At 37.7% G+C, this 21,683-nt stretch overlaps 1 protein-coding gene and 1 pseudogene across 2 annotated transcripts; both read left to right on the forward strand.

Moving 5' to 3' along the window:
* Positions 1 to 2,211: 2,211 nt before the first annotated feature.
* LOC104605634 (lipoyl synthase, mitochondrial pseudogene) lies at positions 2,212 to 5,873 on the forward strand (annotated as a pseudogene). Its single transcript, XR_016081065.1, has 3 exons — positions 2,212 to 2,233; positions 2,358 to 2,776; positions 5,463 to 5,873. The product of XR_016081065.1 is annotated as a lipoyl synthase, mitochondrial pseudogene (transcript).
* Positions 5,874 to 14,728: 8,855 nt separating this feature from the next.
* LOC104605748 (uncharacterized) lies at positions 14,729 to 16,490 on the forward strand. The gene has a single exon (XM_088886831.1). The coding sequence runs from the start codon at positions 15,043 to 15,045 to the stop codon at positions 15,940 to 15,942; it is 900 nt and encodes a 299-aa protein (XP_088742957.1). The 5' UTR covers positions 14,729 to 15,042; the 3' UTR covers positions 15,943 to 16,490.
* Positions 16,491 to 21,683: the final 5,193 nt, after the last annotated feature.

Raw genomic sequence — 21,683 nt, forward strand, 5'->3', positions numbered from 1 at the left:
TGAACTACTTTTGTGTATGAAATCGTACCGCTTGGAGTTCAGTTGATTTGCATTGTTTTTAAGTTCGGTTCTTTGATTATGAAACAGTAGATAAAGAGAAACTTTTGACTAATTGTGCTTTCGTTCTTTTATTCCTTATTTTGACAAAATATTTTGGGAACTCCCCTTTTTTGTTCATGAAGTTGGAGGCTATTTCATTGGTTTCATTTTTCGTTTTGGTATTACTCGTTTGAATTATTGCATTTGGCTTTTAATGGATAGGGAAGTTCTTTATTAAATGAGAAAGAATGAGAAAATTTAGCAATCCAATTTTTTATTAGAACTAAACCACATAGCAGCATTACAAGAATTGCATATTCACCACTAATTCAATGACTCCATTTACCATCTAGGGACTCTTTTCCCCTGCTGATATAGTAATCCAGGAAATTAAAGCCAAGATAGAAGTCGCTATTTCTTGTAGCTTAGACTCCAAATCCGTCACTTTGATAATTGCATCCAGATAGAAATCATTCTTTAAGTTGCTTCACACTCTTTCCAGCCCTCCAGCCCAAGGCATTTTTATAAGGCCGGCTATCTTGAATATCTTAGCCTACCCTTTACCTTGCTATCTTAGGATATTTCCTAGGGACCTTTGTCAAGGCTTTGGGGCCTTTTGATAATGGATGAACTAAATGACTTATTGCTTTGTTTTTTAGTGGATAAAATAATTTAATAATTTAATAATTTAACATTTTAGTTTATAATAATCAATCCAACTTCGGTTTCAGCCATTAAAGAGTTCAAAGCCTCCTTAATAACTTTTTCACTAAAAGACAAAGTACTAATCCATTCTGTTCAGAAATTTCAGCTGTTGTCAAACGGCCCCTTACTCTCAGTGTGTTTACTTAGACACATTGCCTGTGATTAGGCGGATGGTGTGATGTGAATCTCACCATTGATTCATGAGTTTCTCTTGAAAACCTCAATTTCTTTATTTCTGATTGTTGGTGTAAAAGAAAGAAACTTATTGATGATAACTAACAAACTAAGGTAAAACCTTCAATGCCCTTGTGTCAGGAAATAAGGCTTCTCAAAACCTATGGAAGTGGTCAATGTAATAACTGTAAGAAATATGCATCAAAATCCCATAACAGCATTACCCTGAGAGTGAACTCCTATATCTAGTTTGAGGTCTTGCACAAAAACACCATTACCATCAGCTGGGGATACACTATCTGACATGGGAGCCAGGACATTTATCCCAATGGAGATTTCCATATTTGAACTCCGGAATATTGGATAGATCATTCAATTCCTCTTATTAATTAATGCATGCCCTTTAAATTTTATTCAATTTAATCTTTCTCCTTCGTTCTCCTTAGAAGCATTTTAACGTAGCTGTTTAAATCCACCCTGTTTATTGTAATTGTAAAATTGAGCTGTTAAACCATTGCCATTTCAGAATACTTCATTTTTCGTTGTCTTAAACTTTTAATATATTTATGATACACTATATGCAATTTTCTTTCTGTTTTGCTTTAAAAGTCATAGAAAGATGCATGGGTGCAATTTTAATCCTACTTTGTCATTCAGTTAGACAGAGATGTATTCCTTAAATGATCATGTATTTTAACGTTATGTAAATCTGAAAAACCATGGTACATATGATTTTTTGATGAACTCTTGGATTCTAGTTTATTACCAGAACAGACTCTAATGTAGATAAGGTTGTTCCTATCAACATTGAGCTTAAAAGGAAATAGAGACTTTGGTGGTCTAGTGATCCTTAATGATATTTATGCAAAATCTATCATTTTCCATATATGGAATTTTTTTTTTTTGGGTTTCTTTGGAATCTTCGATATTTTTAATTGTTAGTGCTATTTATCAGGTTTTGTAATTGTGAAGACATCACTTGCACCTCCTCCACCTGACCCAAATGAACCCTCTAATGTGGAAGAAGCAATTGCTTCATGGGGGTTGGTGGTTCTTAATAGTCTATCAAGCATGACTGACACATGGTAAACTTGTGAAATGTTAGCTCACCATTTGATGGTTCCATCAAGAGATCCCTAAATTTATCTGGTGATTCTAAGATTCTGAGCTGTTTCCTATGCTCAACTTTAGAGGCTCATGGTCTACAGAAATACTGGAAAAAAATAATCTCTATAGTCAGCTTTTAAGATAATTTATTTGGATAAAGTTTGGCGCTAGGCCCTTTCTATTGATATGCAGCACATTTATGTCACAGGTAGGTCTCAATGAGTTTGGGTTTGCCGATATCCTTTATATACTTTGAGAATTACCCCACATGTATTCTTTACTTGAATAATACCCCTGTTTTTTGCTTACAAGAATAAGAATTATAATTTCAGAAACCCTCCTCATCCTTCTTTATGGTTACAATGTAGTTCCTGACTTTCGAGGTGATCCTAGTTGTGTGGAGAAAGTTGCAAAATCTGGATTAGATGTTTTTGCTCACAATATTGAGACAGTTGAAGAGCCCTGGAGTGTAGTGCGTGACCAATGTGCTAATTTTTAGCAGTCTATTGAGGATTTAAAAATGGCCAAAAGTTATGCACCTGCTGGTACACTTACCAAGACATCAATATTGTTAGGCTGTGGACAGTAGTCACCTGATCAAGTTGTGAGGACAATGGAGAAGGTGAGGGCTGCTGGGGTTGATGTCATGACATTTGGTCAGTATATGAGACCGTCAAAGCACCATATGCCAGTGTCTGAATATGTAACTCCTGAAGCTTTTGAGAAGTACCGACCTCTTGGCATGGACATGGTATGATCTGATTCTTTCACTCCTTATTTCTTAACTTTTTTATTTGCTTCTGTGGATTCTTAATAACCTAAATTATCTTTATGATTAATTGTTCCAATTACTTCTTTGTTTGCCTGAAGAAAGTATAGCTATTTGCTTAAAGCTCTAAGCTCCTTATTCCTTTCTGTCCTGGAATACTCATGATAATGAAAAGTATACAGAATGCTATAAGCTCTTTATTCCTTATTCTTTTCTGCCCTGGACGCTTAATAACCTAAACTATCTTTACCATTGATTGTTCCAATTACTTTGTTTGTGTAAAGAAAGTATAGCTGTTTGCTTAAATGCTATAAGCTCCTTATTCCTTTCTGTCCTGGAATACTCATGAGAATGAAAAGAATACACAATGCTGTTTGCTTAAATGCTGTAAGCTCCTTATTCCTTATTCCTTTCTGTCCTGAAATGCAATAAGCTTCTTATTCTGATAATTTCTTATTCATGAGTTATTCTGCGGCTATCCTTATTCCTTAACTATTTTGCAATTTACATTAATTGATCATGAGTTTTGTTTTTAATTGAGGAAAAATTACTTTATTTTGACGCATTTGTTATAATATTTTAAGCTATGCCTAACTCTATCAGGTACCCATTAGCTATGGACTAGTACGATGGATTCTATTATCAATTTAAGAAAAACTCCTAAAATAAAAAATAAAAAGAAAGACAAATTTTAAAATGTTTAAGCAAACCTGAAATACAAGCTAGGTAACTATTATGGAATTTGCCATCCTATGCATATCAGGTTATGTTCATTGGGATTGTGAGTAGGAAATACATTTAATATAGCACTATATTCCTTTCTTATGTGTTTATATATGGTGTTCTTGATTGCCAGTTAAACTTTTACACTGATCATGTTCCCATCTTCATTATATTTTGTATGTTGTGCTTAGATGAGAATTACCCAGTACATGTATGGTGTCTCCAACCGAAAAGGGACATGGGTTGAGATAGGAAAAGTTTTGAAGACTCACAATTTGTTATGGCCCTTGATAGAGTGGTATTGCAGAACAGGATGTATGCAGTAAAACCACATATATTGGGAACTAGGGATAAGTCTTGTTGAGTCAACTCGTATTGTTTCTTGATTTGTTGCTTAATATTATTTTCTTCATATTTATCCATCTAATATTTAATGCATCCTTGCTGGGACTCTATTTTTGATATTGTCTACGAAGGGGATTTATTGAGTTGCATTCAATCCTAAATAATTTATATTCCTATCTAGTACCATCACTGCCTAATTTGAGATAAAAATTATTTTAATTCCCTGTTAATGGGCGTTAAATCAGGTGTACTTTGGTCTTTCTTTTCATATTTTGCTTCTATTTGTGTTGCTTAAGTTGTGTCCCACTTTGTAAGGGCAGAACTGACATTTCTTGTACTTGAAGAGTCCATATAACTACCAGCTGTCTCGTGGAGAGATCATCTTTTTTCTGTTTCTTCTCTGCACATCAGACATTATTATCAATTATAATACATCAGTTGTTCCATTGATCATTATCCTATTCACTTTTAGAGGCGAGGTTACTGTGGTTTTTCAATAGGGTACTGGAGACAGATCTTAACCACACCCATCCCTCACATGGTATGCAAGTACCCCAGAGTCCTGGATCATTATTTCATTCTGACAAAAAAATGAAAAACAAAAAAAGATTGATCATTATCCCATAGAGTATCTCATATAGGTTCTTGGCAATGTTCTTGTTTAATGGCGTGCCTAAACTACACTTGACAGAAATAATATCATGGGGTGGACAATGGTCTTGCTAGTCCTTTTCTTGGATCAAGCTATTACTAGTTATTCATTATTTTCCAATCTACAGTAGCTTCTATAGTATTCTCTCCTGGGTCACAATGTGCTGGGATGTCTCTTCCAAACAAAACAAGCGGTGTTCTTATTGGCGCATTCTCACTTTGCTTTTTAATGTTATGTATTTAATATTACTTCTAACACTGTTTACATAATTGTACTGCACTTGTTTATACGAATGCATTTTTTCCATATTGTCTAGCTGGGTTGATAATTTGAAGGAGTGGGGCGGGGGGTGGAATCCCACCAAGATAATGCTCCATCTTGCAGGGCTTCACCATACATGTGATAGACATGCAAGGTGTCTGGACCAGCTGCTTGATGTGACTCACCTAGTCCAATTTTAGTTCAGAAAATCAGATTGCATATTTGATTATTTTGACATAGAAAGCATGCAAATAGATGGTAGGACTTATTGATCTTCTGGCTCAGGCCTGTTCATAGTTATTCTGGACCACAACATGTGCACTCAGAATATGGTCAAGACACAGACTGCTGTGTATTAAAACTTTTTTTGCATCTTGTTGTCCTTTACAACAGAATGCTGTTTGGTTTATCAGTTGTAGGTGTTATGTAGGCATCTTAGGAGACTAATAAATTTCCCTAGTTTCCTCCTTTTCTTCTTTATCTGTTGTTACTTCTTTAAGTATATTGTACTCTAATCTGGTTTTTCTTCAATCAATCAAAAATTAAGAACAGATAAGATTATGAAAACAAGATGCATAAAATATGTTTGGATCACTACTTTGTTACATTATCATCATGAACATGTTGAAAGCCCTGATGGGAGATATGTTGGAAAGGTTCATTGAGAAATATTTGCATATGGATTAGGGATTCCAGTATGTGGCTTCGGGTCCCTTGGTCAGGTCCTCCTACAAGGCAGGCGAATTTTACATCAAGTCCATGATTGAAGCAGATAGAGCAGTATCTTCTTCACAGGTTCCAGTCGCCTGGGGGATGAGATTCTAGATGCCTTGAACTCATTTCTGATTTCTTTTGGTTGTTGACCTTCTGTCCATTCCATTTGTATATTCAATTCATGCAATTGCCTATTTTTTTCTTACTCATTTATTGTGAAAACAACCATAAGGTCCTATTGATCGAGAAAACATAACCATGGGGACCTCTTGCATCTTCATAGATGGTCCACATGTCTCTTGTAGCTTGATTGTGTAAAAGATATGGCTTTCTTCATGTAGTAATGGTTTTAGGTAAAATTATGCAACAGATCCATTGCAAATACTTGCTAGTTGTTAGCAAAGTTTAATAGTATCAAATATTATTGCCTTATTAAATACGGTCTATAAAAAATTCAACTCCTATGTTTTAGCAATCTTTAATCCAGTCCAGGTCTTTCCCAGTAGAAGCATGACCACTCATCATTAGTCCATCCTTCAATGCTATACAATTGCTTAAAACAAAATAAGTTAATTGTACTTGGGGCTACATGTAATTCAAATAAATAGTATTATATACGAATGTTCAACCAAAAATTAAAAAAAATGGTGAACCAGTATTATATAAATAGGTTTTCTTTAAAATTAGTATTTTGTAGATATTAGGCTCTGTTTGGTTTGTGAGAAGATTTGGGTGGGATGGGAAAGTGTAAAAAGTTAAGTTTCCATTGTTTGGTTTTATTGGGATGGGATAGGATGGGAAAATGTAAAAAGGGTCACCTTTGTCCTCTTGATCGAACAGAGCTGAGAGTAGGAAGAGAAGCGGTAGATCTGAACCCATCTCCAGCTTCCCTCTCCCGCTCTTTCTCCCTGATCTTCTTCTCTCTTCTCCTTCTTCCCTTTTCTTTCATTTTCTCTCTCCCTCTGTTTCATCACTGCTGCTGCAAGTTGTAGTAGCGGTAGATCTGCGCGTCCCCTCTCTAAGCTCTCTCTCTCTCTCTCTCTCTTCTTCTTCTTTTGCTTCTTTTTCTTCTCCACTACTCTAGTTCTCTTTGCCTATGTGTCACCGCTGCCTGGTTTGTTGCAGATCTGGTGAAGATGGGAAGAAGGTGAGAGAGAAGAGAGAAGACGATCGCTTCGCCTGTGTGTCACCGCTACTTGGTTTGCTTCGCTGCTACCTGGTTTGCCACAGATATGGTGAAGACGGGAAGAAGGTGAGAGAGAAGAGAGAAGAGGAAGATGATGGTTCTTTGACTTCTTTCAGTTGTAACTGTGTTTTTCCAAAATTTTCCACCGGGGTTGCACGGTTTTGGTGCGACTCCAAATCCATGATTTTGGGATCTGACATCCCACACTTTTCTCATCCCATCCCTCTACAAATGAGAGAAAAGGGAATATTTTCGAAATATTTCCTTTTTCTCATCCCCATTCCACAAACCAAACAGAGCTTTAAGTGTTTGCCATTGATGCGTTGCTTCAGAGCCATTTTCTGAGAAAACGGTGCTGTATCTATTGCATCGTTTTCTAAGAAAACAGCTTCTTTTTTTTTGTTTGGCATCAATGCTGCCACATAGGATGTTTTCTAGGGAAAGACGCAGGTTTTATTTGGTATGAATGCTCTATAATTGTTTTCAGCATTGGTCTACATATCTAATGGTTTACATGATGATATATTGATGCCACGTCATGGTACTGTTGGCAGCAACGGTTAAGAAAATGAGAAATTGCCAAATTTAATGTTTTCTTGAACCACGCTTTTCTGAATTTTAAGGCGTGGCAGTTTTCTGTAACAACGGTTCCAAACAAGGCTGTGTTTTTTGGCGCATTTTTTTTTTTCTGATGTGCAGATGGTAGATATGGAGCTGTTTTCTGAAACAACGACATTGATGCCAAACACCACCTAATGAAATGGATGATATACATCATTAATCCATATTTACGTCAAAAAGTAATTGTATTTTTTAGTAACTTAAAAAATAAAATAATTATTTTAGTAACCAGAATTCTAATGGATCTTATCAAGACTCAAAGTACTGATGACCCCCTTAATTCTTGGTGTTCAACATATTGCCTATTCCTGAAAACCAATACTCCTTAATGGTATCAAGGTTCAAATGTCTAGATACTCCCTAATTAGTATTTCATGTACGCCTACTCTTGAAAATTGACATGTATTATACGATAGGGTACAATATTTGAACCTTGCTCTTTGGATCTAATATTTTTAAATCAAGATTATTATATATTTCTGTAAACTGTTAATTAGTCTTTTAATTTACAATAAACTAGAGGCACGGATTGCAGTTCAAAAATGTATTTTTTAAGGAAAAGAATGAAGTGACAGTGATTCATCAAATATTTTATATATTTTTACTTATAAGATAGTAGAAGAAATTATTTTTCTTTTTTAGTTATTGTAGTTCAACTTTATTTCCTTTTATATAACTTTTATATTAAGTTGTATATTATGAAGAGTACATAAATCCATTGCTTAACATGAGAACTAATTGATGTTGGCTCAATTGGTAGGTTTTTTGGCTAGTGGTAGTGGAGACATGGGATCAAATTCCATTGCCACCAGGGCTTGGAGGATGAGCTACTCCTATTGTGTAACCCCATAAAGCTAAAAAAATATGCTTACCATGAGATATTGAGATCAATAACCAAGTTAAAAAAAACAATTTTAAATTGGGATGACGAATATAACCAAAGGCTCACATAAGTGCTTTCATACTTACTCCATTTTATTATTGAAGTAGAACAATCCATGAAACAAATCTACATTAAATTACTAAAAAGAGAGAAAAATCTGATAACCCATGGAAGGGAACAATGATTTCTTTAGACTTTTACAGAAGAAGATTGACTGACCCCATGTATTGGATGGGCAAATTTGGGTTTTGACATTAGTTTGGGTCCAATCTAGGGTTTATATTTCAACCACCAAAAAAAAAAGCTAGGGTTTATATTTAGAGTTGGCCCTTAACCTAACCCAATGCATCTAATTTATACCTTTACTTTATTAGATAGAGTCAAAAGGGATTAAAAAATATTTAAGAGGAAAAAAGGGATTTAATGGGGAGGGGAGATGTTACAAACATTGAATACTAAGATGGATGGAGAGAGAGAGAGAGAGAGAGAGGTTTAAGAATGATTTTGACTTCTTGTATTTCTAATGATTTAATTTAAAAATAAATATGCATATGTGTGAGAAATGAGAGGAGGTATGTGTAAGCTATGTGATGAGAGGACCCCTTACCTCCCCCTCTTTCATCTTTGTATTATATATAGATAACAATAAAGTGGTAGACCAAATTAATATCCTGAGTGATAAGGTTAGAGCTTCTTGGCATGCTCTTCACTGGCTGGGCCAGGTTAATCAGGAGCTTCTTTCAATGCATGCTCATTTTGTCCGTGTCTTAAGAAAAGGAAACATGGTGGCAGACTCACTTGCTAAAACTGCTTGTAACACGTAATTTGTATAAAAAAACTATATAGTATGTATATTGGACAGTTGAATGATGCATTATCAATAAAATTGTATTTATATATATTTGTCCCACTATATTGTTATAATATTTTTCTTCATATAAACCATAAAAATATGCATTTTTATGTGTTTATATCCTATAAATAAGACTTAAACCAAAAATTTAGTATTATTAATGTATTTGTGAGATTCATAAAAATTTTCCTAATGCATTCAAATGTATTCATATCTTTCCATTGTGTCCATGTGTATTGAAAGCATATCTTAATACATGTCCATTTCCAATCTTCCCAGTAATAATATGAGATACCAATATTTTTAATCTTGTTATCAGAAATCATCATTGATCCTTCCATGGCAGAAGTCTGATCATCTCCAAATTTCCTCTCCTACTACTATTAAACGACACTCTTTTTGGTTTGTCCCTTTGATATTTGGTTGTATATAGTCTTTGTTGATTAAAGGCCATCCTTCAGGACCTTCACTATTGTCACCACAGGGTGGAGTTAGGAGTTACAGACTTACAGGTTTCTTATTTGGTAATGAGTTTATAAAATTAGGGCTATATAGACAGGAAATCTAAAGGGTATCGGACATAATTATATATGCATATTCATATCATTAATAAATCTTTTGTGACCGTGCATATTCGTTGACATTATTTTTTTAACATTAAATTCTCTTTACCTAAATGTCTATTTCACACCAAGTATCTGTACGTATTAGTTTTCGGTTGATCAACCCTTCCCCACTGACTGAAGAAAAAAAAAAAAAAGCTAACCTTTTCAGGGTATCAACTAGGCAACTTGCACAAAAAAAAAGGCAACTTGCAGGTCGAGGATCAACTCTGGCCTAATCCTAAAATTCCAACCTTTGTCTTGGACCTGGCCCAATCTTAAATGAGGCTTCAGTTTACCAGGCTTAGATTTAGGTTGGGTTGGGTCATATTTAGGCAAGTTTTAAGTTTGAAATAGCCAAGGATTAAAGTATTGGTATTGGGTATCGTATTGAACAACTTGGATACGGATACAAATACATTCGAGAAATGCATGAATACAGACGGAAAAATATAAAAATGCTTGGATACGCTAAGGAAATGCATATAAATTCAATAATTGTATTAATAACTTCAAGATTAATGTCAAAATAACTATAAATAATGTATAAATGCATAGGAATTATATATTTTAATGGTATATCTGAATAAAATATATTACTATTGATATAATGGGGTGCATAGATATTATACAATTTTATTGATAATGCATCAATTTTTATTTTCATTAAAATCCAAAGCACAAAAAATATGCAATCATTATATTTGAATTATTATATCAATTATTTTTATTTTACTATTTTCAATTTTTAACATCAATAAAAAATCAACTAAAAATTAATTTGCAAATGTTCTATAAATAATACTTTCACTTTTGTAAATAATAAATGTGTTTATATAAAATGTAAATGAAATTTTGAAGATGCATATCATATCAAAATTCATAAATTTCAATTACTAAAATAATTACATTATTAATATTTTTATTTTATGATTTTTTTAAATAAAAAATTAATTTTTATTTAAATGTAGATTAGTAGATTTGATAGATTCAATTTATATTATATTCTCAAATATTTTGTAAAAAAAATTTTATCTTTGTAACAATAAATACATTGTTATTTAATGAAAATTAAAATATTAATTAATAATTTATAAAATAATTATTATAATTTATCAAGTCTACATAAGTAATTCTAAGTATTAAATAACCATTCTATTAATAATATTTTTATTTGTATAAATTTATTGAAATTAAAAATCATTTATATATATATGTGGATTTGATAAATTATTTATTTTATAGGTTTATAAAATGATAATTTTGAATATTATTCTTGTTAATTTGTACTTGGAGTTATTGAATATACTATTTGTTTAGATTAAATGTAAGAATTTATTTTAGTAAAAGATAATTTATTTCATTTATTATCACAAAATGGAAGGTGGCTTGATGGTTAAGATCCTTGCACTCTTGGACATTACACGATCCAGGTTTCAGGGATTGAATCACGTTAAAACCCTTTTTCTATGAAGCACTTTTCTATGCGATATGCGGGTTCAATATGCCTATGTATTGGTGTGTATCAGCCGATTTGTATCGGACCGATACGCACGACTAATATGATACATTATCAGTCGTGGTGTATCTCGTATCTTCCCCTACCGATACTGGTACGATACGCCTCGTATCAGGCGTATCTGTTTCAATATTTTAATCCTTGGAAACAACTTACGAATATATTTTTGTACAATCATCTTTTGTTTGGTTGTATAGCCCAATTTAGGAATAGAATGCATTAAAAAAAAAGATATTTTCTATATGAATAAAATGCATATTTGTACGTATTTGTTTGGTGCAAGTTCATGCTACCTGAGGCTTAAACCCAAGTCCAATATGAGTTGAAGTTAGGCCCACATTTTTTGGCCCAGGTTGGGCCAACCCAAGTTGCAGCCTAGTATCAATTGATACACTAATGGTATTAATCATGGTTTCAAAACCGGACTAGACCAGACGACCAAACTGGAAAACCAGGAACCAGTCAGGTGACCGGTTCCGTTTTACCCCATAATCGTTATTTCACCAAAAACTATTGATTTGGTCAGCAAACCGATGTTCTGAGCAGTCAAACTGTTCGAACCGTCCAACGGTTTTAGTCATTTTTTATTTTTTTATTTTTTGTCAAAATGGGCCATTCGTTCTATTCCAACGATTGGACTGTTTGACTCGAGAACTGGACCCCTGACCAGTCCGTTGTCTGATTCGATTTTAAAAATCTTGGTATTAATATATATCAATAGACCAATACATGCCACTTTATCAAATACCATTAAATTCCCCCAACTATTATCACATAATTGGTATAGAAATTGCAAGTAAAAAATTTGGGCATTGGTCTTTTGATAATAAATCCACTACTAACTATGTTCCAATTACTTGTCATAGTTATATAGATCTTAAATTTTAAACATCTTGTCTCTTAGTGGATTTTTATCAAATAGTGTTAAAAGTTGATTATTGAAATTTACATATTTATAGATTTTCTAAGAATTAAGATATATTTATAAATTTTGGTTTCTTCAATTTTCAATATTTACCCATTATTCCCGATTCACATTTAACATAAACTATTAAAGTATGTATTTTGTATGTAACTTATCTCTAAAAGTTTTATATTCACTGTCATTTTCATTTTTTAATGATTTATTGAGTTTTTTTTTCTAACATAAACTATATTTTCAATGTTCTTTATGTTCTCAATACTTTGACAAAAATCTTAGGGAGAATGACTGTTCAGTCTATCTTAGATGCCAGTTAGAAATTGATGCTAATACAACGGCGGTTATTGATAATTAGGGTGGATTGAGGTATTTGACATTTTGAATTGTTGTAGACGTGTTTCTGAAATGGAGTACATACACCTCAGTCTCTCATTTCGTGGGAGTTTGAAATCAATCAAAATCATATAAAAAGTGATTGATGTTTTCACATGCTAGAGTGCTAAAAAAAAGATGGCTATATGACAAGACTAAGACGGTACAGTCTATCAACATCCGTGAATTTGATAAGTCACCTGTTTTATTTTATTATTTTGTTTTATTTTTTTTTCTATTTATGTGGTTAGTTACTTGTTCATCATCATACCATCGTTGTTAAAGCGGATTGGCTGTAAGCTGTTTTAAACTGTTAAAACTTGAAAATGTCCAATTGGGAGCGCACCTCACATGTAACTCACAGCTCTATCCCACCATGTATTGGACACATCTCCCATGAATAATAATATAATGGACGGGAGATGCTTTTAATAGACAGTGGCATGAGGCTGTGAATTCCTATGAGATGCATTCTGTGAGGAGCAGATCCTATTTCAAAATGTCATACCTTATATTGGGCCTGGAAACGACTCATAATCTCCTGCCAACAAAATGCATTTCAATACTCTCCCAACATAATCTGACACCATACATCTCATACATGATAGATTCTACTTTTATAGTGGATCCCAATTTCATGATAAAATGCGAGGTATCATATTATATTGATAAGTTATAGGAACATGTTTTGTTGGCAGGAGATCCTAACTCCCTTAAAACAAAGATATTTTGAGGGTGATGGTCAATTGAAATTTTACGGACATGGTAGGTAGCGAATTAAAGATAAAAGTATCAGATCCAAATATATAAATGGTACATTGTTGCTGGATGTATTGACGATTAGACTTCGCACACATAGAGACTGCAATTGCATTTGCATATATCTATGTTATATTTATATGGAAGGTGGAACCTACCACATGTATGATGTATTGCCTTGCTTTATTAATTGTATTTTCTGCACATGGATTAGCCTTTGCCTTGTTTCTCGATTCTGTCTTTGACGAAAATTGATTGGAACTTGGACTCCAAAAAAGTAAAGGATCCAAGGATCTCAAGAACTTCTTCTTCCTCTTATTCCTAACATTAAATACATGTTTTTTTTTTTTAGAAAATAAATGTCAAAATAAAATAATACAAGAGCAATAGGCCGTCCTTACTCCTTATTTTTACGGCCATAAACCAGCTTACCATAGTATGGAGCAAATAGGGTTGATACGTGGGCAGTATTCGAAGCTGATTTTTCTTAATTTTTTAGTTTTTCTAAACCTGGTTTAAATGGGTATTGGCCTATATCTATTTAACGCTTAATGCTTGTCTAGCCCCTAAACTAGATTAAACCATGAAACATTTCCTGTAGGAGTTATTAGAAAACTTTCAATATGATACGTATCGATCAATACGGCCTGATATATATCAAAATTTTGAACATTGGTGTAAAAATTCATAGAGTATCGATCATACTCCCGATGTGGATGTATTGTATTCATATCCATGGCTTTGAATATGGATACATATTCCATGAGTTGCGCAAAGATATCGAGTTGTATTAGTGGATACAATCTGATACGCTAAGTCCTGCATATGTATTGGGTCATATCGTAAATATGCACTGATATGTTGACGTCTAATACTTTAAGGGGGGCTTTTGTATTTTACCCATTTGAAAAAAAATATTCATATCTGAGATTACCTGATGTGGGGTCACTACGGCCCTGGTTCCTGATTTTAAGCAGGTTCATTTTGGTCTTTTTAATAAAAATCACATGTATGAGCGGCCCTTAGCATCTTATAGTTATAAAAGAAAGTGAGAGCCGATAACATGCGCCGTACGTGAAAAACAGACTTGGGGAAATGAAATAACGAGGCACGGTCGCACGGATCACGGGACCAATTTGTGAAACGGCGAAAAAGTTTGACGAAAGAAAAAAAAATGGAAAGACGGAAAATTGTTTGAGATTCGACTATTCGAGAGTCGAATATAGGGCCCATTGGGCTTTTTGCTTTCTACTTTTTAACCCCGAAAACATTTTCCCTCGTGGAAAGACCACCGTTAACTCCGTAGTTTCTTGGTTAATTATCGTACAACATTTATGGTAAATAATAAATAAACTGCTACAGGGATGGGTCTAGGGCACTGTCACGTATATTCTGGGTCCTGAGATAAAAAAAGTAATCGACTAATCAATCCTCTCTCTCTCTCCTATTTGCTATTGTGATAGGGATAGGAAGTGGCGTTTCCGTAAATAGGCCCTCTCCACACATTAAAATACTCTCCTTTCTTCTTGTAAGCTGTGAATGCAAGCAGATCTCCCATAAATACTCTCAATTGACTCAGTCTCTGCTGTCTGCTGTATTGTAACTATTCTACTCCTCCCATCACCTCACCTCTCTTTTGTCCTCTCGCGCTATCTCCCTCTTTCTCTGACCGAAGCCTCGCCGCTGATTCCCACCACTCTAATTCTAATTTACCCTTTGATTTGAAAATACCTCGCCATGCCTCAGAGGTTATCTCTTGCCAGATTAACAAGTAGACGAGTTCCAAAGTTTAATCCTTTATAGTGTTATTTCTTTTGAGTTAGAAGCAAAACTCAAATGGGTTGCTGCATCAGTACCAACAAGACCGGTGAGGAGGAGCTTGCACCTCCTAAGCAGCAGTTGCCGGAGAGAGCCTTGGCGCCGGAACCTGACACGTCCCTTGTCAGAGGAACCAAAGTTAATGATCCTCCTCCTCCTCCTCCTCCTCCTCCTCCTCCTCCTCCTCCTCCTCCACTGGAGGAGGAGACAGTGAAGGAAGTTCTGTCTGAGACGCCCACACCCAAGCCTCCTTTGCCCAAGGTAGAGAAGGAGATCCCTAAGCCTTCTTTGCTGAGTGTTGTAGAAGAGATTGTCGAGAAGAAATCTCCCGTCAATGCAGTCGAAGAAGTGTCTGAAATGTCAGAAATCTGTAGTTTAAGCGAGAGCGTCTCTACGACGACCATGACAGAAAGGAAAGACGACGACGAGAGGAGCCGGGACGACGGAGAAGTGCGGCAGAGAGTGGACAGGTCTCCGGCTAGGGTCCCCAGGAAACGCTTGGTTTCCGGTGATTACGCCGGAAAGACTGAAAAAGGGGGCAGGTCTCCTGCCAGAAGATATGAGCCGTCTCCCGGCAGGAAAATGGATAATGCTACGATGTCCGTCCATAGCAAGGAAATGAGCCACAGCACGCGACGGCGGGTTCCTGCGAACAATGGGCTAATAAGGCGAGATCCAGGCGATAGCTCCGGGCGGAGATCGAGGTCGCCGGCGACACGCTCGGTCGACCCTGGGTCTTATCGATCGACTATCGGCCGCAGCCCATCGTCGAGAAAAACCGGGCGTTCCCCTGGGCAAGCACCACCGTTGTCCGAGGACAATGGCCGGAAGTTAGAAGAAACCAAAGAAGGAAGCTGGCAGACGAACGAGTCCCTCGAAAATCCTCTCGTTTCGTTAGAATGTTTTATATTTCTGTAGTAATCTCTTCTATCGGGGCTTTATTTCGTGCATTTTTGAAGAGAGACAATGGAATGAAGTCTAAGCCATTACATCTAAGCAGGCAAGTTGTTTCTTTTTCCTTTTTAGGGTTAGTGAGGTCAAAGGAAAATGAAGTTCGAACTGAGAATCTCGGCAGTTGTTTACAGCTTTGTATAGTTGATTACCGCCGGATATAAACCAGGATGGATGGTTGATTACCGCCGGATATAAACCGGCGGGAAGAGAAGTAGTAGCCGTCATTTCTCTCTTGGATTGGCCGAGTCCTTTTTGTCATTTTGTACATAGTAATCAAAAGCTTGACAAGTTAAAGAAATATAGAAGTGGAGAAGAAAAGGGGATGGCCGGATGGACAAAATATTTTGCGGTTGGAGATAGTATTTTTCTCGTGATTCGTGAATAGTGATTTAAGATTCTCGGTATCCGTGTTCTTATTAACAAATCCTTTTTTCTCTTGGGTGAAGTGACATTTCTGAGTTTCTGATCACCTAAGCAATTTTACTACGAAATCAAGTTAGAAATCTCCCTTAGCACCTCCTTCCTGCTTTACTGTTTTTATGCTTTCCTTTCCTTCACTGTCACACTGTCTAGTCCTTAGTTAGCTAGTTACTTATTATAACCAGGGATGGGAAGTGATGGAGTTGGGTGCCTGATAATCTGGATCTGTCCATGGATGGAAACATCAACATGGGTTTCTGAGCAGATGCTGACTTATTTTTTATGTGAATGAGGGTGGGGTTTGGGAGAATGAGTGGTGGGTATTGGTTTTTGTTGGTGTCTGTGGCTATCAACAGAAATAACATTCTAGTCTAGTCTATTAACGATTTTGTATTGGTTGATCCGTTGATGATTGATGATGGCTGTGTCCGTGTAGTTGTGATAACGCTAGCAATTCCAGCTGTTTGCTAATTCTCTTTATCTTATCGAGTAGACAACTAGGAATAGGAGGATTGTGATTGAACAACAACAACCTCATAATTACGATTGATATATTTAAAAGACTACAAATACAATTATTGGGTTTGGGTTTGCTCACAAAGGAAAACTGATGATCGACCATCTGATCTAATAGCTTGTTCATTCATTTATGGTTAAATCGAATGATTGATTCATTCTAAGGACAGTAATTAGATTAAAGAGTAGGAGATTTACTTTCTTTAGAGAAGAGCCAGAAGCTGTGAGAGACTGAATGATTTTCATTTTTCTAGCTTATGCATATAAGCAAAGTGCATAGCTGGGTACAATAGGAATATTCTTTCATGAGACAACCGGTTGTTGGACCGCCATTGAATTTGATTTGTCCCCTCCAGACTCCAGTGGCCCGTGGGGATGTCTGTCTCTCGTCTTATGTTTGTTCTGTGAAAACTCAGGTTAGGTCCATTCGAGTGTGCTGAGCTTCTGACGTGTACAGAGTCACAGAGTCGGTAGTCAGTGTAAATGGTAAGGCCAAGGCCTCGTGAATTTTATTTTAAAAGAGAGGTGGGGGGTGTCTTTGTTTAATATAAGCAAATGAAGAAGAGAATAAGGCAGAAAGAGCCAAAGAGGGGTTACTGTTTTTTTTTTTTGAGAAAGGGAGGGAAATTTAGTTTCGATGTGTGTTGATGTTTTGCAATTTAATTCCTTCTACTGCCTCTGAGAGAGAGAGAGAGAGAGAGAGAGAGAGAAATTCTGAGTATTCTTTGTCTCTATGTTCAGATGATATTTTCTTTCTTCTTCTCTTTGCGTCTCTTCACTATCCGCACAAGTCCTAAATTTGCTCAGTAATTGGCGGAATTAAAACAAGTAGATGCATATGGATTTGATTGAGAAAGGCTGTTTGTGTCATTGTGTAATGTGTATCTAAGCGAAAGTCCAATCGGAGAGATCTTTGAAAGGTAGCTGGTGATTTGTGGTGGTGTTTGGTAAATCTTTTTCGGTAAATGTTTCAACAGCCCTAAAATACAAACGCAAATTATCTTGAAGATCAGAACTGTTTGGTAAGCGTCATAGCAAATGCTTCATTTGGATTTTGGACATTTTCCATCTTTCTGCGTGCTTGTCTTCTAGTCTTTCGATCGTAGACAGAAAGATGCACGGAACCATTAAAATTTCTGATAAGGTGAGGTGATCAGAAAGTTGGGGATAGGGGAGGGTGAGGTGATCACCTTTACGGTGTAAGTGTCACTTGATGAAACTTGGGCCGTGTTTCATTGGGAGTTTGTTAAATTTTCAATGGGCCTCAATCCAATTTGTTCATCGGATTTAAAATAAATAATTATAGAATGGACCTAGATAATCTAATAACCATTCAATAGATCGAATACAAAGAAAAGGGAGTTTTGGTAGCTGATGATGTTTAGCAAATACAAAATTCAAGAGCATGATTCGAATTCGAATTCGAATATATTATCAGATATCCGATTCTGTTAGAATTATATTTATATTATGTAATATAAATAATATATTATATTATTTATATAATATAATAATGTATTAAAATATAAAATATAAAATATATAATTATATGAATAATATATAGAATATATATATAATGTAAATAATATATAATTTATAATATTTCTAATTAATAGATCAGATCAGTCAATATCCGAAATCCATCCCTTAAGTTAACAGATCAGTTTTTTTTATCCAATCCGATTTGTTAGGATAAAAAAGAATATCCAAATCTGCCTCTTAACATATCGGTATTGGATTCGGATCGGATCTGATCTGACTTATTTGCAGCCCTAACTCTAATTATTGTCTCTTGATTATAATTGGACTGGGACCGGTTTTTATTATTTCAAATTGATTAACACCCATACCAATTATATAGTTATTAATATATAAATGTCTCTTGGCTTCTTTTTTTTTTAATTTTGTTGTATTTTATCTAAAGGAATAAATTTAGTAAACAGTACATGATGCTGCACGATCTGGGCACTCCTAGCTGGTTGTCACTTGGCTTCTGGCTGGAACGAACGACACCTGAGAGGAAGGAGAAGGTGAAGGGTTTCCGGGGGTTATCCCGGTGGGAACACTCCGATGGCTAAGTTAGAACTGGAGAAAATCTCAAAGAAAGAGTCGAGAGTAAGAGTGTTGAAAGTGCTTAAGCTTCAATACCTTTTCTTCGTGAGGGTTGGGGTCCTTTTATATTGAAACTTGGTTATACCTGGCATAACCACCACTGCCTTAGCCGTTGTTGCCAGGGTAGGTGTGGCAGGCGCAGGTTACTGCCGCAGACTATTGCCAGGTACGGACTCGACAAACACGTCACGCATTTCAGAGACGGGAAATAGAACGCCGCCTGGCAGACAGAATGCCGCCTGGCAAGGGATCAGGGCCCTGCCTCTAGATCCGGCAGGTACAGACGTCAGACATGTCTCCTTGCCGCCTGCCGAGCTGCTGAGGTACCGAGGTGCCAGGGTACCAGCCTTGGAGGCGGTGCTGTCCCGAGGTGCTTCTCCCTCAGGACACTTAGCCAAAAACCAAGGTGCTCCCTTCTTGGGAAGGGAGAGCTCGGGGCCTCTTAGGAGGAGCTCGGGTCTTAGGGCGAGCTCGGGGTCTCCTACACATGGTGGGAGTCAAGGTTAACCGGGTGTCGGCCCCCGGCGAGTTGCTTGTCCAGCCGAGTGGCCAGTGTTGGGCTCGGGGGGTCCCTCCCATCGAGTTGCGGCTGTGCTGTTAGGCTGAGCTGATCGTTCAGCCAGGTCACGCACACGTGTCCCCGAGCTACGAGGTCGGGCCAAATCACCCTCCATCAATTGCCCCCCACTCCCCGTGCTGGGGGTGCTGACCCAGCACGGGGAGTTCATGGTGCGCCGGGTGGATTTGGCTCAGAACATTTGCTACCCTATTGGGCAGCCCGTTGGCCAGTCCGGTCTGGTGTTCAGTTCGCTCGAGAGGAGAAACCTGGGTTGCGCACAACTTACGCGCGGACGTCACGCGATTCGAACTTCACGGACGTTAAAAAATGTGCTAAGCTGATTTTGCCTTGAGAGTCTCGCAACCGGTTTTCTTGAGGGCCGTCAGATTGCTTTGATCTTGGCCGTTGGTGCCCGGGCCCCGCGGCTATAAATAGTGGCGGATTCTGGTCATTTTCCATCGCCGCTAAGTATCTTCCGTTTTGAGCTTGCGTTTGGAGTCTTCAGCTCAGGTCCTCCTAGTTCGTCCAGTTCTAGTTCGGTTGCGTTTTTCCTTGGTGAGTCCCCGAGCTTCCTTTTCTCCTTTCCTTTTTTTTAGTTCATTTTCGTTCCATGTCTAGCGGGGACAGTCTCTTAGACGAACCCGAGGTGGATACCTCGGGTCAGGGTGACCCTGCTATCGCCCGACCTTCTCACGAAGCACGGGTGACCTCGGGTAGGCAGGCGTCCACCTCCCATCGAGGTCGGGTGCCGGATCAGTTCGGTCCATCTACCATGACGCTAGAGAGGCTTCAGCACCCCATCCAGCACTTCAACCTGCCTCAGGAGTATTCATATAGTCACCCCACCGGTAATTTGCCTTGGGAGAATGGTCCGGATGAGATCGTGATCTTTAGGGAGCAACTCGTCAGTGGGCTTCGTCTCCCTCTTCATCACCTTATTCCCGAGGTGTTGGGGCGCTTCAACATCACGTTAGACCAGCTCCACCCCAACTCTATTCGGAACATGGTCGGGACCATCTCCCTCTGTTCTGAATACAACTTTTCCTTGGACGCAGATATCCTCTGCTCCATTCTGTTGATAAAGAAGAGTACCTCGGGCATTCCCCCCGAGCAAGGGCAGACCTACTATCTGTCCCCTCACCCGGGGTTCAAAATGCTACACAAATTCCCAAGTAAGGTCCTGGCCTGGAAGCAGGACTACTTCGTAGTCTGGAGCAGCACGGAGTGGCCCTTCCTTACCAGCTAGAGGGTGGCTACTCAAGCCCCCAGCATCACTCTTAACCGGAAAACAAGGGAAACATTCCACTCCTGGGCTAAGATCGGGTTTGATCACAAGGAGTACATCATTGAAGGGAAGCTCATTTAGGCCGGTTTGAGTCTGGGTAGGTCGATTTCTACTTTAGTGTTTTGCTTAATCAGCCTAGTGTCTCTGAGCTTACTGACGCCGAGCTCTGTTGCAGGTCCCATGGAGGATGAAAGGATTACCGGTCCGAGGCTCCTCCATCAGATGAAGAAGAGGAAGAAGCGAGCTGCCAAGAAGGCGCACGTGGAATCCCCAAGGACCCCCACCCCTGAACCTGACCTTTCGCAGGTCCCCTCTTCGGAGCCCGAGCCCCCCACAAGCTCCCGTTTTGGGGCCCGAGCTCCCTAATGCCCCTCCAGTGATAGACTTGGAGGGGGACTTACCACCTCAGGGGCCTGAAACGGCGACAGAGTCGATCGCTGAGCCAGTCGAGGCTGCCGCTGAGGTCCCAAATCCTCCTGGGGCTGCTACCGAGGCTTCCGAATGATCGGTTCACCGTGCCGCAGACACGGCGGCATCTAGCTTGGGAACTCAGGAGGAAGAGAGCATCCTGAATCCCGATATCAGCCTTGAAAGAAGTAGGAGGGCTGTTATCACTGCGGAGATTGTAGATTGGGCCGAACTCTCCCTTGGTCAACTCGGGGCCCGTGCTGCAACTCATGCCATGGTGGTGAGTTCACACTCTAAGAGCCACCTCTTTCTCCTTTCTTTCTTCTTTCTTTAGTACTGACCAACCTCCTTCTTCCAGGTGAACACTATTGGGCACGCGTTGACCTTTCAATCCGATAAACACCT

Source organism: Nelumbo nucifera, chromosome 1 (genome assembly GCF_055504915.1).
Source record: "Nelumbo nucifera cultivar China Antique chromosome 1, China Antique-T2T, whole genome shotgun sequence".
Classification (NCBI taxonomy): Eukaryota; Viridiplantae; Streptophyta; class Magnoliopsida; order Proteales; family Nelumbonaceae; genus Nelumbo; species Nelumbo nucifera.